This window comes from Hibiscus syriacus, unplaced genomic scaffold (genome assembly GCF_006381635.1).
Source record: "Hibiscus syriacus cultivar Baekdansim isolate YM2019G1 unplaced genomic scaffold, ASM638163v2 tig00000218_pilon, whole genome shotgun sequence".
Lineage (NCBI taxonomy): Eukaryota > Viridiplantae > Streptophyta > Magnoliopsida > Malvales > Malvaceae > Hibiscus > Hibiscus syriacus.
The window spans coordinates 50773-67600 of NW_024061774.1; the positions used below are offsets into that span (position 1 = coordinate 50773).

The following is a 16828-nucleotide window of genomic DNA, read 5'->3' on the forward strand; positions in this document are numbered from 1 at the left end:
ATCATCCCCATTTGCTCATTACGTTCTTGATCTTTATATCTCATTTTAGTAAATAATTTCTCATTATCTTCGATTCCACAATATTTTTCATCATTAATATCCCCCTAATTATTCATTTAATTCACTAATTATCCATCCAATCAGCATATCAGAAACATATTAAAATATATATTTATAAGAATTTTATACTCGATATATCAAAGAATAACTTTGAAACTCAATTAAATTTGAAAACGTATTCAACACAAAAAAGTTGTTAAATAATGACAAAATCAAGAGACGAGATAAAATTTATTGACACTATTTTTCATTATTATTATTATTATTATTATTGAAATAAAAAAAGTATTTTATTATCTTATTTCTAGGATTTAATGAAAAATTTTATTAGAAAAAGAAAAAAAATAATTATTTAAAGAAAATGATAAGTGTGAAAGACACGTGATTTTCTTTATGATTATATAATTTAATTTTATAGAAGACAGAAAATGAAAATGATTGACTAATTAAATTTTATCTTTTTTTTTTCCAACAAACAAAACACAACTACTGTGACGTTTTTACTCAAAAATCACTCAAACATGAATTAATTACATGTCAGACACTGTTTCAAATTTTTTTATGAATCTAGCAACCATCCCAGAAAGGCGTATCATTATTCATGCCTTACCTTAGTTGGCGTCACGTCAACGAAAGGCGCAGATGATCTGTGTCTTGAAAAAAGATGCTAGATCGATAAAAAATTTTAAAACGGTACTTAACAGATAATTAATTTCTAACAGGATAATTTTTGGGTAAAAATGCCTGTAATGTGAGGATTAGGTTTTAGAATATAATTTGATAATTTAGGTATATTTGTAATTTTAAAGTTTATTTTTATTTTGATCATATTTGATATTAAAAATATTAATAAAACACGATATGTCATATGAGAAAAATAATAAAATAATCTATATCATCTTAGAGTGAGTAAAAAATTTTAATGTAAGTTCAATGAGAAAATTAAACAAGTTGAAAGTATGATAAGTAAAATAAGAGAAAATGTAAAATTTAATGAGTAAGCCTGTAACTAGGCCCTGAATCGAGTTATTCCACCCCATTTTCCTATGGTAAACAAACCATCGTTTGCAAACTGAAAACTTGGCATGGCCTCGCTCGTTTGTACGTTGATAGCATTGTCATTGGTACCAATCGAAAAACATACCTTGGTTGCCAACAATCGTTGATAAAAGATTGCGTCATGGAAACCAAAAAGAACCACTCGGTATTTGTGGCTTCGTTGTCATTGGCATCGTCTATGGGAGCCATGGAACTGGAAATCAAAGAATTAAGTACACTAATCACATTTTTATGGTGTTCTTGTTCCACAATTGCATATGAAGTTTTCAACTTCCATTTCCCTTTATCTTCTTGGCCTTCGTAATATCCAATACCCATTTTCCCAACCCAGTCTCGAGGAGCCAGTGTAATCATAAGAGGACTGTCAAAATTGCGTAAGTTCAACACTTATGGGCGCCTTCAATGAGAGCATGGAAACATTGTTGGGATAAAGTAGAAATGTTGGAACCATAAAAGCTTCGCTGACCGATGTTTATGGGGTTGAATTGAGAGATTATAAGGGGAAGAGAGATGATGGAGAGATTTTGGGTTTTTTACTAGAAAATCACAACAAATATAAAATTACCGAAATAGCACCCTTTGACCAATATTTATCAGAATATCATCTGTTCGTACAACTTGACAATAAGATGCGTTTGTGGGATGTACTTTGCCTACATGCCAATCCTCTTTATTATTAGGTTACTTCATCATTTAAGTTAACTGTTAGTAAGTTAGGGTGGTTAGCTTTCTGTTAATTTTGGCAGTTAGATTGTAATATCTGTATATAAGCAGCAACCTTGTAATTTTTTTGATAAATGAAAAATTGAGTTCATTCTTCATTTCTTCCTTGAATCTTATATGTTTTTTTGTAATCTTTCTTCACTCTTTCTTGTTTCATCATGTTTACACCATTGAATAACATATTCAATAATGTGAGTAATCCATATTATTTGCACCAATCCGATAATTCCGGTGTTGTTTTGGTAACACAATTGCTCTCTAATGACAATTTTAATAGTTGGAAAAGATCGATGATGCTTGCTCTCTCTACCAAGAACAAGCTCGGCTTTATTGATGGTTCAATTGTAACCCCTAATTCATCCATGGTAGACCAGTTTCATGCTTGGACATGGGCCAACAACTTGGTGATCTCTTGGATCCTGAATTCTGTTTCTAAAGACATCGCTGCGAGCTTGCTTTATCACACCACGGCAGAAATGTGGAAAGATTTGGTCGATTGTTTTCAACAATCGAATGGACCTCGATTGTTTCAGTTAAAGAAACTTCTGTGTGAGCTTGTGCAAGATCAAGTATCAATAAGTACCTACTATACACAACTAAAGATAATTTGGGATGAATTATTTTCTCTCAAACAATTATGCAGTTGCCTTCATTGTACTTGTGGGGGTGTACAACATATGATTACTGAACAATAGCAGGAGCAAGTAATTCAATTTTAATGGGATTGAATGAGTCTTTTACTCATGTACAGGGACATATTCTTTTGATGGATCCTCTACCTTCAATTTCTAAGTCTTTTCCTTGATTCTTCAAGAAAAAATCAAAGAAGTGTTCAACTTGTACATCCTGTTTTAGAACCTACTTTTGCTGTCAAGACTCAATCTGGTACACGTAACAATAGACCTTTATGCTGTCGCTGTAACATTCTTAGTAACAAAAGTGATAAATGTTATATATTGCATGGTTTTCCTCCAGGATATAGCTTTAAGAATGGATCTTTTGATGTTCGTGGTAAGGGATCTCAGGTGGCTCATACTAATTCTATCATTTCTCATCAAGAATCTTCGGGTTCTACGGTTGGTGAAGCGTTCACTCCTCAACAATGTCAGCAGTTAATTAAGATACTTACTTCCCAACTCTAATCTGCTTCTTCTTTGGATGCACCATTCACATCCATTAATATTACGATGCAAGGTAATCTTCTGTCGCATACGGAATATTTATCTGTTGCAAAAACTGATTGTCAGATTTTGGATTCTGAAGCTTCACGACATGTGTGTTATTCAAGATCTCTCTTTGAATCCTTGGTTCCTATCGTGGGTCATTCAGTTACTTTACCTGAAAAGTCCATTATATCAGTAAAGTTTACAGGAACAATCAGATTTTCCCCTGATTTTGTTTTGTATGGTGTATTATTTGTACCCGATTTTCAGTTCAATCTTCTGTCAGTCAGTGTTTTATTACACGATTCTGACTTTAGTGTATTCTTTTACAAATCGAATTGTTTGATACAGGACCTTCATCGAGTGATTGGGAAGGGTGAGCTGTTTCAAATCCTCTAGTTGCTGCAAATGCATTTTTTTTGGATCTAATTCCTTTTGTAATAATGTTTCTAGTGATTTGTTTACTGTTTGGCATAACAAGTTAGGCCATCCTAATTCTCATGTTATACATCTTATTAAGGACATTTTGTCTCTTAAAGTTGTTAATAAGAAAGATTCTTGTCAAGTTTTCCCGTTGGCTAAGCAACAACGATTGTCCTTTCCTTTTTCTTTTTCACATACTAAGCAACCTTTTGAATTAATACATTGTGACATATGGGGACCTTACAAGTAGAAGACTTATTCGAATCATACTTTATTTCTGACATTTGTTGATGATTTTTTGAGATCTACTTGGGTGTATTTACTGCAACACAAATCTGATGTTCATTCAATCACACATGCATTTATTGTGATGGCAAAAAAACAATTTGGCTTTGATATCAAGAGTTTCAGGTCTGATAATGCTCCCGAGTTGAAGTTCACTGAGTTGTTCGCTAGTTTAGTAAACAAAATTCTATGGTTGAGCGAAAACACCAACACTTTTTATCTGTAGCTCAAGCCTTGTATTTTCAGTATAAAGTGCCAATCAAATTTTGGGGTGATTGCTTGCTCACTGTAACTTTTTTATTAATCGGCTTCCATTGTTTGTCCTAAGCAACAAGTCCGTTATGAATTATTGTACGATCATTTACCATATTATGATTATTAGAAGGTTTTTGGAATTCTTTGTTTCATTTTCCACATCAATTTTTTGCTCATGCTCTACCTGCTGTTTTTCTTGGGTATCTTTATGGTGTTAAGGGATTTCGCCTGTTTGTGCTATAGACTCAAAAGATTGTGGTTTCTCAAAATGTGGTATTTCAAGAGAATATTTTCCCCTTTCTCAACATTCAACTATCGGATCATTCTGTTGATGTCTTTCAGGATTTTTGTTTACCTAATGTTGTGTCTGAAGTGGTGGATCACTCGTCTGTTTTGGAACCTCAGCATGGACAAAATGTTTTGTTGCCGATTCAACATAATCATCACGAGATTGCTATGGAATACCATGTTAATGATGATACGGGTAATACTGAGCATATCATTCTTGGCACTGTTCAACGGTCTGTTGAAAACATTATCCAACAACTTGTTCGATGGTCTTCTCGTGTTGTTTAGTGGCCATCATATCTTCAATGTTATTATTGCAAACGTGTCGATGTTTCTTATCCTATTGAAGATTTCTTATCTTTCTCGAGACTTTCATCTTGTTGCCAATGTTTCTTATGAGTTTGAACCATAATTTTATCATCAATTTGTTCAATCATCAGCTTGGAGGAATGCCATGAATGATGAGCTTCGAGCCATGGAATCTCTTGATACTTGGTCCATTGTTTCTTTACCTGAAGGAAAAAGTGCTATTGACTGTAAGTGGGTGTATCGGATCAAACATAAAGTTGATGGTTTGGTTGATCAATACAAAGACCGACTGGTGGCGAAGGGCTTTACACAAGTTGAGGGGAATGATTACATCGACACGTTTTCACCTATTGCAAAAATGACTTCATTTAGGGTTTTGCTTGCTCTTGCAGCAGTTAGAGGATGTCATTTACTGTAACTGTACGTAAACAACGCATATTTAAATGGGGTGTTGGATGAAGAAGTTTACATGAAATTACCCCTTGCTTACTGGTTTGATCTTAAAGGTACAAACATGGTATGTAAGCTTCGTAAGTCAATCTATGGTCTTAAACAAGCATCCAGGCAATGGTTCTATGTTTTCTCAAGCGTTGTTCTTAAGCTTGGCTTTCAGCAGTCACATGTCGAACATTCTTTATTTACTAAGGGTTTTAATGACACGTTTGTGGCTCTCTTAGTTTACGTAGATGATATTGTCATAGCTGATGCTGATTTGCAATTACTATATGAAACTCAAAATCTTTTGAAGCAGTATTTCAAGCTTAAGGAGTTGGTGCCTTTACACTACTTTCTTGGTTTTGAGGTAGCTCATAATGCTTCAGGAATCTCCATATCTCAAAGAAAGAATGCTTTACAGTTTCTCGAGGACACATGATGTTTAGGTATTAAACCGGTTGAAAGTCCCATGGTTCATTCCTTGAAGTTGAGTTTAGATGAAGGGGAATTGCTACCGGATCCTCAAGAATATCGATGACTGATAGGTCGATTATTATACCTAACCAACACCAGACCTGACATTGTTCATACTGTACATTTGTTGAGCCAATTCGTGTCTTCTCCTCGTTTACCTCACATGACAACATTTAAACATCTTTTGGCCTACATAAAACAATCACCTGGACTTGGTTTATTTTTTTCAGTTAATTCTACTGATCAACTGAGCATATTTGTTGATTCTGATTATGCTTCATGTTCGGATACTCGACGTTCTATGTCTGGTTTTTGTGCTTTCCTTGGTAAAAATCTGGTTTCATGGAAGTAAAAAAAGCTAGCTACTGTTAGTCGTTATTCATGTGAGGTGGAGTATTGTGCCATGGTAATAGCTGCTTTTGAATTGGTTTGGATAACTTCTTTGATGTCTTCATTTCAAATTTCAATTTATCGTGCTCGGTTATTTTGTGATATTCAAGCCGCAATTCACTTGGCAACCAATCAAGTTTTCCATGAAAGAACCAAACACATCATGACTTTGTTGACAAGTTGGGGCTCCTCAATATTCAAACTGTCCCATCTTGAGGGGGGATACTAGGTTACTTCAACGTTTAAGTTAACCGTTAGTAAGTTAGGGTGATTAGCTTTCTGTTAATCTTGGCAGTTAGATTGTAATATATGTATATAAGCAGTAGCCTTGTATTTTTTTTTGATAAATGAAAAATTGAGTTCATTCTTCATTTCTTCCTTGAATCTTATAGCAAAAATGATTTTTTATAAGGTGTGTCATATGTTAATCTGACCTGCCACCTAGGAAGCACATCCTGGGGACTGCGCTTTACAATGACTTGGAAAAGGCGTTTCTTACAAAATGCGCCTTTGCTGAGTTTTTTCTCGCCCCTACCCTCGTATTTTCCCTCTCTTCCCTACCTTTCCCTCTCCCCAACCCCTTATACAAACCCTTTATCCCCTCTTTTAAATCAAACCAAACAAAAATATATCATATATTTTCTTTTCTCTCTAATTTCTTTCTGCTAGGTTTAGAACGTTCAATTTAAAGTTTGTTTAAGTATTTTTATTCTTTTAATAAATGTATTTAGTTTTTTACTTAATTTTAGTTACTTTTTTTAAAATATGTGCAGTTAAAAAAATGAAAGGCATGTTGTTGCGATTGGATGAAAATCACATTCGTCTCATTTAGTGAATATGATAAAAATATTTAATTATGTTTATTTATTTATTTTAATGTTTTATTGAATATTTTAAACTCTAATATATTATTTTTTATCCATTAGGAAAATGATCATATATTGGAAATTTTTACCCATGACACTAATATGCCCATATTGACTCGTATTTGAAGTTATTTAGTTGATGTTGGATTTGGGTATGTATAACAAATAATTGTAGGCAGTAAATTACTTTAATCCACCCTCATATTTGCACTAATCGAGAAGTAGAGACCAGAGACACACTTCCATCTTTCATGTAGGGAGTGCACCATTACTTTAGAGGATGTTTCAATGTAGTTGGAACTTCCGATGGATGGAGTATTCTTACTGGTGCGGTGGTGGATAATTGGCATGTTTTGTGCTTACAATATTTAAGAAAATCTTCAAATTTGTTTAACAGTGATCGAATCTCGTTGACATGGCTTCAAGAAAATTTTCAAGAGTTAGACGAAAATTGTTTTAATGAGGAGGCAAAATCATTTACTCGGACATATATTTTACGACTCATTGGAGGGATCTTCCATATAATTCTCACAACCAAGTGCATGTTATGTGGCTGTGTCACTTCGTTATTTTTGAAGAAGTGAGCTGTAACAACTTAAATTATGGGCTAACAGTTTAGGGTCTACCCAAGAGGTAAGTGGACCAACATAAATTATACTTAAAGTCGTTGGGCTTAGTTGGGTTGGTCTTAGGCCAATTAGCCATAAAAGGGAACTTTTGCATAGTTGGAAGATGAGGAGGGACTAACAGTGTAATTACTTGATTTTTATGGATGAGAGCTTTTATATTCTCTCATTTCATTTTCTTAATCTTATTTTTCCATTTTCTCATTCTTCTTCCTCAAGATCCTCAAGCCAATGTGAGTCCATGGAACCATTTCTTACTTTTTTTCAAGTTTAATTTACGTTCTTAATCCCTCAAGCAACATGGATTTAACCATTCAAGGTATGTGTTACAAGAGAAAGTTAGGGGTTTTATTATCCAAGCCATGGTGGGGGATTATTTCTAGCTAAAAAAGCTCAATTTCAAGATTCAATCAGTAAGGTAGTGTATTTCTAATCCTTTGGGGTATTACGCTGTCATAAATTTCATGAAGTTGCCAAGATTTTTGTAGTTGAACATTTTAGGGTTCAAACTTGATTCATTCCATAGATGATGTTCTAGATGTAAAGAAAGTGTTTTTATAACACCTAAGGAACCTAAATAACTTACTAAAACTTCGAAATCAATTTAGAAACTAACCCAAGTCATTTAGGATGATTTTGGGCGTTTATTTGAGCCTAAAATATCCATTTATGGGTTAGAGTATTGATACTGGAATGAACAATATCGATACTATATGAATCAGGTAAAAATTAGGGTTTCTGGGCAAATAGAATCGATACTACCAAAGGAGTATCAATATTGCCCATTTAGTCTCGAGACTGTAAGTGTTGGTCTCGTGACCAGGCCCAATTTCAACAGCAAAATGTATTTTTGGTACCGATACTCATAGATGTATCAATACTTGGCCATAGGGTATCGATACTACAGCTAGAGTATCGATACTACCCATATCAGATGATCAGTTTTGACCCGATTAAGGTTTTAAGAGCTTGGGATGGTCCGTAAAGATGAAGCTTAGTCCGTGAGAGACAAAAATGGACAAAGGTACCTAGAGACACTTGTAGGAGTGTGTTATAACCAGAGTAACTATAGCAGACATAACACGTCCAAGTATATTCAGTGAATACATAATAGATAATTATAGATGGGAGATCAGTGTACAGGGTATACCATCGAGGGTATGACCAAGGAATCATATTATGAAACAACAGTTTGGTATACCATAAATATTCCTTTAATTCAAGGGCGAATCGAGGGGAAACACGGTAATAGCGAATATTGTATTGCTACCCAGGAATGAGCCCAAGTTAGATATCAGGTCAACTAGAACCACAACTAGTAAATAGTAAGCACAATAATCGCCATGAAGTCTCGAACCACGTAGAGATTTCCCTCATAGTCAGAGAATGACTAAAATTCCCTTAAGTATCGAATAACCAGATCAATACGGATTATCAATAATAACAAATTAATTAACCCTCACATTATGTTCTAGATGAGAGAACGAACAAGATAACAACTAGGAAAAATAGTAAACAAGATCAGTAATAACTCAACACAGCTAAAAACAAAAACAATAGTAGTAACAGCTAGGAGGTCATAAAACTAGCCTTTGTGTGACACTCGAGAAACAACCAGGACACACGAGTTACTTTAGCAGTAGGGTGATTGTCTTGTTTGTCAGTATGTTCAGGTATATACCAGTCAGTGCCGAGGCACTTCTCTTTCCAGTTGGGCGCAGATGCCTTAAGACTCGACGAAGTAAGTTGGCGGGGTGTACGTTTTCAATACAGCTCTGGATCTCACCCCATATGTCTGAGGGGCTAGGTCTACGTTTTCGATGCAGTTCCAGATCTCATCTTAGGTACCCGAATGTATTCCAGTAGGATAAAGGGGTGCGTGAGCTCCGAGATATAGCCCTTCAGCCGCACAATGATGCCTGCCACAACTAGTGTTTGAGTCACAACATAATCAATATTGCATTCAGATAATACACACCAGAGTTAGTATGACATTCATATAATGTATATTAGAGCCAGTAACACATTTAGATAATGTGTAGCAGATTCAGACGTTAGGGTTAGAGACCCATACTTCAGAGATAGAACAACTAAGCCTTAAGTAGGTAGCACTTAATCTAGATCATGCATGTACCTATCGCTTAGTACCACATATTCGACATGATTATATTTATGAATTTTTAAGCTGCTCTAGATTAGCGATTATACTGTTGGGCTTTGTAAGCTCATCCTTCGGATGTTTTTCATTGGTAGGCTTGTAGCATGAACAGTTCGTGGAACATTGTCGCAGTAGGATTCCCAACATCACCTTTAGAGTACTGTACCGTAGCTTAGTGGGCATATGTATTCAGTTTACTAAACTCAAAGTTTATATTATTTTGATTCTAAATTATATGTCACGGAGCTTCAGTTTTGTAAAATGAGTTTATAACAATATTTATGATTTATTTATGATACTATTCAACATGTTTGAAAAGTAAATGTACAGGTTTGAAAATCAGGGGTTACCTCGGTAGCTCAGTGTGTCATTTTATGCCTAATCGATTTTACGGTGTTACACGAGTACATTCAGTTAGGGATCGACAATTTTAACATATCTCTTTAGAGAAACATGTTGAGTAGCGAGATATACCAAAAATGGTATTAGCGATTGTCTCCTTCTCCAATCTTAGGCATGTTATCGTATGCCTTTTTATGTCTGATTGTTAAAAAAATTATTTGTCTTCCTTTTCTTACTAATGTAATTTGAATAATTAATCTATTTATAAAAAATTTATTGATATACAATTAATTAAAATATTTTTTATATTAAATAGATGTTCGTCATCAATAAAAAACCACCATGATATACCTGATGAATAACAAGATATCATAGTATTAATCGAGCAAAAATTTGTTGGATGTGTGACTAGTAGTTGTGTCTCTTATTTGTTATGCTACTATCGAGTGGGATTCGAGTGATCGTGTGCGTCGCCAATTTAGTTTCACATAATTTATTTCGAAAGTAGTCGTGAATCTCAACAATAGGCATAAACTTGACATACGAGGCAATCATGGTGTTGATTGAAGGTAGAAGCATAGTGGGTGGATAGCGATGTGGGAGCTTCATGTTTGTCATTATATATTGGAATCTGGTTTCACGATTCAACGAAAACGTAAATCCATTCATACTTCCTAATGACGCACGATATAATATCATCATCCCCAACTAATCATGGACGAAAAGTAGACACTCTCGGCCCGTCTTGATCAAAGCTACTGGAAACACTACTAAATCAACTTTGAGCCCATTGGGTTACATCACAAGCCCGTCGATATACATGCGAACCTTCCGATTTACATGTTGAGCCTTCCAATTTACATGTTGAGCCCCCATGGTTATATTCGGAGTCCACCATTTTATATTCCAATCCCCCAGAGGATATATACGCCTATGGTTTGTCGTTTTTGTTGTTTAAAATTATTTCATTTGGACCAATTTGATTCAAAAAACAATTAACTAAAGCAGTTTAATACTTTATTATTATTTAGGTTAAACTACACGTTTAATACCTCAACTATCACTTTTGTTCTGTTTTGGTCATCAAACTATATTTTGTTTTAAAATCATATATGTTGTTATATTTTGGTTTCATTTTGGTCACCTCTATTAAAAAATTAACAGTGATGTTGACGTGTCACCATAAGGTAATGTTATTTCATCATTGAATTTTTTTTAAAAAATTTACGTCAGCATTTCTATTGTTTTTTAACGGTACGTGATAAAATGTAACATTAGATATGATTTGAAAAATAATAATAGTTAGATGTTTAAAACTGAATAAAATGATAGTTGGGATACTAAACATGTAATTTACCCTTATTATTATTATTATTAAATGTCATTTTCGAAGCTCTAATCTAACTTTGGCTGCTTCATTTTCTTTTTCGTTTTAAAGAAGGCGTCATATGCTCATGTTTGCTAAATTATTATTTAATTACGAAATAATCAAGTATAATTGTATAAATACCTGAAACATTTGTCTGCTTAATGCACTTGTATTCTTCATTACACGACATATCGAGAAATATATCAACTAACTGTTCAAACTTTGGCTAATATAATAATATACATACACACACACTTCTTTGGAATTTTTGTGTGGAGAGAAAATATATCATGTAAAAAAAAGGCTTTTTCCTGGAAATTGCTCACCCTACTTGTTTGAATATTGATACTTCCAAAGCCTTTCCTTTCCCAGCAAATTCGTGTATATAAATATCCCACAAGAGAGGCCGAACAAATCTTCAAACTATTGAGATTATAAAATCTTTTGTGTTCATTGAATTAACAAAAGAAATGGTGAGAGCTCCTTGCTGTGACAATATGGGATTTAAAAGGGGTCCATGGACTCCTGAAGAAGACCAGATTTTGATCTCATATATTCAAAAGCATGGCCATGATAATTGGCGAGCCTTACCAAAGCAAGCTGGTAAATTTTTCTATGGTTCATCATCTAGTTTTCCTAGGAAAATTTTCCATTTCTTATTCATATATTCTATGGATCATCAACTAGTTTTCCTGGGAAAAAATTTTCCGTTTTATATTCAGATATTCCACGGTTCATCAACCAGTTTTCCTGGGAAAATTTTCGTTTTTGAATACATAAAACACATTCTTCGTGGTTTATCCGATAATTTTTGTTGTTGTTCAACTTGTATTTGTAGGTCTTTTGAGATGCGGGAAGAGTTGCAGATTACGTTGGATAAACTATTTAAGGCCTGATATTAAGAGGGGAAACTTCACTTTGGAGGAAGAGGAAACCATCATGCAACTGCATGGAATGTTTGGGAACAGGTATGTCTCAAAAAGGATCGTTACTATTTTCTAGGGTCTAATTTTTTCCTAATCCCCTGATCTTTAAAACTTTTGAAATTTAGTCCTTTTGCTTCTAATTCCAGTAACTTAATCCTTCAAATTCAACAGAAAATCAATTAAATTGTTATCATTCAGACTTTAATTTTAAAATCAGACAAATAGAGGGATCAAATTCTCGGAATTAAAATTTTTATAAGTTTAAATATGGGGACTGGGTTAGAAATAAACCTTTCTTATGTCTGGATGTCTGATTATCTTAAAATCGTAAGTTTAAAACAACATTTCCTTTATGGAAATATTTTATGGGTAAATATTTCATTCACATAAGTATAAAGTTAACAAAATTATTTTGTGATGATATATTATCACCTAATTTACTAATGGTCTATAGAACTATACATCGTCGGTAAATTGAATATTAATATATAATAATTTATTTTTATTTTGAAATTTTTGGAGAAATAAAATGGTGCAAGTCATTGTTTTAGCTTCCCCCTTTTGGTCTATTTTCTTCACATTCTGTGGGTTGGTTTTAAGTACTAAAAATACTGCAAGTGAGCTGAAACATCCCTTTCATTATTAATTGTTTGTATGTATTTTTAATGGAATTTTGTTATATATAGGGTAAACTATGTATATAATTAACGATATGTTTTGGTTTCTTTTTGATCACCTATCGATTAAAAAATTAACGGTAATATTGACATGTTACCCCTAAGATAATATCACATCATTATTAAAAAAATAAAAATAATATCACATGTTATGTTTATTTTTTAACGACAAGTGATTAAAATAAAATAATATCACGTCAATACGTTGATAAAATAATAGAAAATGGCTTATATAATTTTGGTTTTCCAAAACTTTCAGGTGGTCAGCCATAGCAGCGAAATTACCAGGAAGGACAGACAATGAGATAAAAAATGTATGGCACACTCACTTGAAGAAGAAACCAAACCAAGACCAGACCAGACTAGACATCATCAGAAACAACACCAAGTCTAACAACAAGATCAAATCCGAGCCGTCCATCGTAAGCCAATCGAGTGACGGGATACCATCATCATCAAGCGAAGTTTCCTCCATTACAGACACCACTGATCATAGGGAAGTTAACGACAAGGCCGAATACATGGTGGATTCTTCGGAATGTTTCCCCGAAATCGACGAAAGTTTCTGGTCCGATAATTCGAGCATTCCGCCGTTAAACTTCAAAGCGGTCACCGACGAAAACCGGCCTCAATTTCCTTCGTGTTCGATCGATCATACAGTGGATGCTCGTCAAAATCTTGATGATGATTCAATGGAGTTTTGCTACGACTTGTTCATTAAAGCTGGAGGTGAAGGAGATTTCATTGCACAATTCTAAAGAAAAATCAATTCATAGACTAGCAAACTCAAAAAGCAAAGTCTTTTGAGGAAGATTATTGTTTCATTTCATTCAAAGGGGGAAATTATGGCATTAATTGGATGACTTTTGGTGGTGGAGGGCCAGACATGAAAATAAGAGCAGGAAAGTGAAAGGATTGACTTGGAAATAGTTAGTGTATAGGGATGGAGTAGAACAATTAGAGCTTTACAAACTTGAGCACTAAATGAGAATGATGATGACAATTGGAATTTTCTTATTTTAGTATGGTACATCTCTGTTTTTGATTGTGCAATTGAACGCTTGTAATACTTAATTTTTGTTTTACAAATGGAGATTCAATCTTCATGTAATTATTTTTTTATGTAGTTTGATATGGATGATAATGGGAGGACGAGTTAATTGTTTGTCCCAATTTTGACCTGATAAACTCTTAACTTAATCTGATCTTGATTCGAATCCCAATAATATGTTAATTAAACTACCCAAACTCAGTTTTAGAACTTTTCTATAAATTTGATCTTAATCCGATCCCAATCTCATATGTTATACGTAAAAAATGAAAATGAAGAAATATTATGGATTTAAAGATATAAGGAAAGAGTAGACTTATTTTGAGAAAATAGGAGTTTTATGCATGAAGGAGTCATCAGTTCCAGTCGGCGGCTGGAACATGTTTGTTGCCTGTTTTGGAACGTTTGGGTTCCCTATTGGAAGAGGACTCGCGAACAACAAAGAAGATTAGGATGGCGTTAACTAGGGTGTTATTGTTGAAAGTATTAAAATGGTTTTCAAGTTTGGTAACCAACTTTGAAAAAATGGTTTTCAAAGTTTGGTAAATGTTTCTTTGAAAATGGTTTTCAAAGTTTGGTAAATGTTTCTTTGAAAAATAGTTTTCAAAGTTTGGTAGATGTTTGTTGAAAAATGATAATGGGATAATCACAATTAATCCCTAGGTTTTAGGGTATTTACAAGATTAAGTCCTTAAGTTTCAACTATAAATACCCTAGCTCATTTAGCTTCAAAACCATCCCAAAAATCATTTCTTTCTCCCAATATTAGAGAGCTTTCTTGTGAGTAGTGAGTGTTTTGTAAACACCTGTAAATTTTCTCTCTTAGTAAAAGATCTGCAGCAGTCCGGAGACGTAAGCACAATTGGCTGAACTCCGTTATCAATTTCGGGTATTATTTTTTCGCTTTTATTTTGCATTCTCACTAATCTGGTTATAGGGAAATTACTTGTACTTGGTTTATTTCCCAACAACTGGTATCAGAGCTTTTGGGTTGTGAATTTTGTCAATTTTTTTCGAGGTTACTATTCAAGTTACTATTCACGTGAATAGTGAATTTCGTGAATAGTGAAATTCGGTCGGCGATACGAGTTTGTCGAAGGAGGTGTTTTAATACACGGCGGTTCGCAAAAATTTTCAGAAACGATCCAAACGAAGCCAGATTCGAGTGGGAGCGATGGCTGCAGACGAAGGGAAGGTGAAAATTGAAAAGTTCGATGGTGCGGACTTTGGATTTTGGAAGATGCAAATTGAAGATTTTCTATACCAGAAAAATCTATATCAACCCCTCTCAGGAAAACAACCAGAGGGCATGAAGAATGAAGACTGGGCTCTTCTCGACAGACAAGCCCTCGGAGTTATCCGACTGACGTTATCCCGCAATGTTGCTTTCAACATAGCAAAGGAAAAGACCACGGCGGGTCTTATGATGGCTCTTTCCAGTATGTATGAGAAGCCATCGGCCTCAAACAAAGTTCATTTGATGAGGCGATTATTCAATTTGCGGATGCCGGAAGGGGCATCGGTGGCACAACACCTAAATGAACTCAACACAATCACAACCCAGTTGAGTTAGTGGAAATTGAATTTGATGATGAAGTTCGAGCTTTAATTCTCTTATCATCTTTACCAGACAGTTGGAATGCTACTGTTACAGCAGTCAGCAGTTCATCGGGAAACAACAAATTAAAATTCGACGATGTTCGGGATCTGGTACTGAGCGAAGAAATTCGACGGAGAGAATCGGGTGAAGCATCAACCTCCTCAGCCTTGCACACGGAGTCCAGAGGGAGAACTTCAGAAAGAAATTCAAATCTTGGCAGATCGAAATCCAGAAGGGGAAAATCAAGAACAGGAAATAAAGATTTTACCTGTTATAATTGCGGCAAGAAGGACCACTTTAAAAGAGATTGCCGAGCACCGAAGAAAAATACTGGCGCACAGGAATCTGCCAACATGACGGAGGAGACAGGTGATGCCATGATTTTAAGCGTCAACAGTCCAATTGAATCATGGATTTTGGATTCAAGGGCATCTTTCCACTCCACGCCATGCCAAGAAATAATGGAGAACTATGTCAGTGGTGATTTTGGGAAGGTTCATCTTGCTGATGATGAAACCTTGAAGATCGTCGGAAAAGGAGACATCCGACTAAAGCTGCCAAACCAGACCACCTGGAAGCTGACTGGAGTGAGACATATTCTTGGTCTCAAAAGAAATTTGATTTCTGTAGGACAACTTGATGGAGAAGGATACAGTACAACCTTTTCAGGTTGTGAATGGAAGATTACCAAAGGAGCACTCGTCATTGCTCGTGGTAAGAAGACTGGTACTCTCTATGTAACCTCAAATTTAGAGAATATCATTGCAGTAGCAGATGCTGATGGAAAATCAAACCTATGGCACCAAAGGCTTGGCCATATGAGCGAGAAAGGGATGAAGACACTTTTGTCAAAGGGGAAGCTGCCGGATCTAAAGAATGTAGATGTCGGACTATGTGAGGATTGCATCTTTGGCAAACAAAAGAAAGTCAGCTTTACAAAGATTGGTAAGACACCCAAGGCTGAAAAGGTAGAGTTAGTTCATACTGATGTATGGGGACCATCTCCAGTTCCATCTCTTGCAGGCTCATTATATTATGTCACCTTCATTGATGATTCTACAAGGAAGGTGTGGGTTTATTTTTTGAAGAAAAAATCAGAAGTCTTTGATACCTTCAGAAAATGGAAGGACATGGTGGAAAATGAGAATGGTATGAAAGTCAAGCGGTTGAGGTCTGACAATGGAGGAGAGTACAAAAATAGGAGATTCAGAGATTTTTGCGCAAACAATGGGATCAAGATGGAGACAACAGTTCCCATGACACCGCAGCAGAATGGCGTAGCAGAGCGCATGAACAGAACTCTGAATGAACGTGCCAGAAGCATGAGGATACATGCCGGATTGCCCAAA

At 34.9% G+C, this 16828-nt stretch overlaps 1 protein-coding gene across 1 annotated transcript; it reads left to right on the top strand.

Annotated features, from left to right (window-relative positions):
* Window positions 1-11666: 11666 nt before the first annotated feature.
* LOC120151491 (transcription factor MYB14-like) lies at window positions 11667-13807 on the top strand. The gene is made up of 3 exons (XM_039163945.1): window positions 11667-11828; window positions 12064-12193; window positions 13088-13807. Exons 1-3 carry the CDS (start codon window positions 11696-11698, stop codon window positions 13584-13586), a joined length of 762 nt encoding a protein of 253 aa, XP_039019876.1. The 5' UTR covers window positions 11667-11695; the 3' UTR covers window positions 13587-13807.
* Window positions 13808-16828: the final 3021 nt, after the last annotated feature.

Excerpts from the sequence above, each read along its gene's own strand:
- LOC120151491 (XM_039163945.1), top strand. The coding sequence starts at position 11,696 with ATGGTGAGAGCTCCTTGCTGTGACAATATGGGATTTAAAAGGGGTCCA. Across the intron at positions 11,829-12,063 it reads AGCCTTACCAAAGCAAGCTG|GTCTTTTGAGATGCGGGAAG; the intron begins GTAAATTTTTCT and ends TTGTATTTGTAG. Across the intron at positions 12,194-13,087 it reads CATGGAATGTTTGGGAACAG|GTGGTCAGCCATAGCAGCGA; the intron begins GTATGTCTCAAA and ends CAAAACTTTCAG.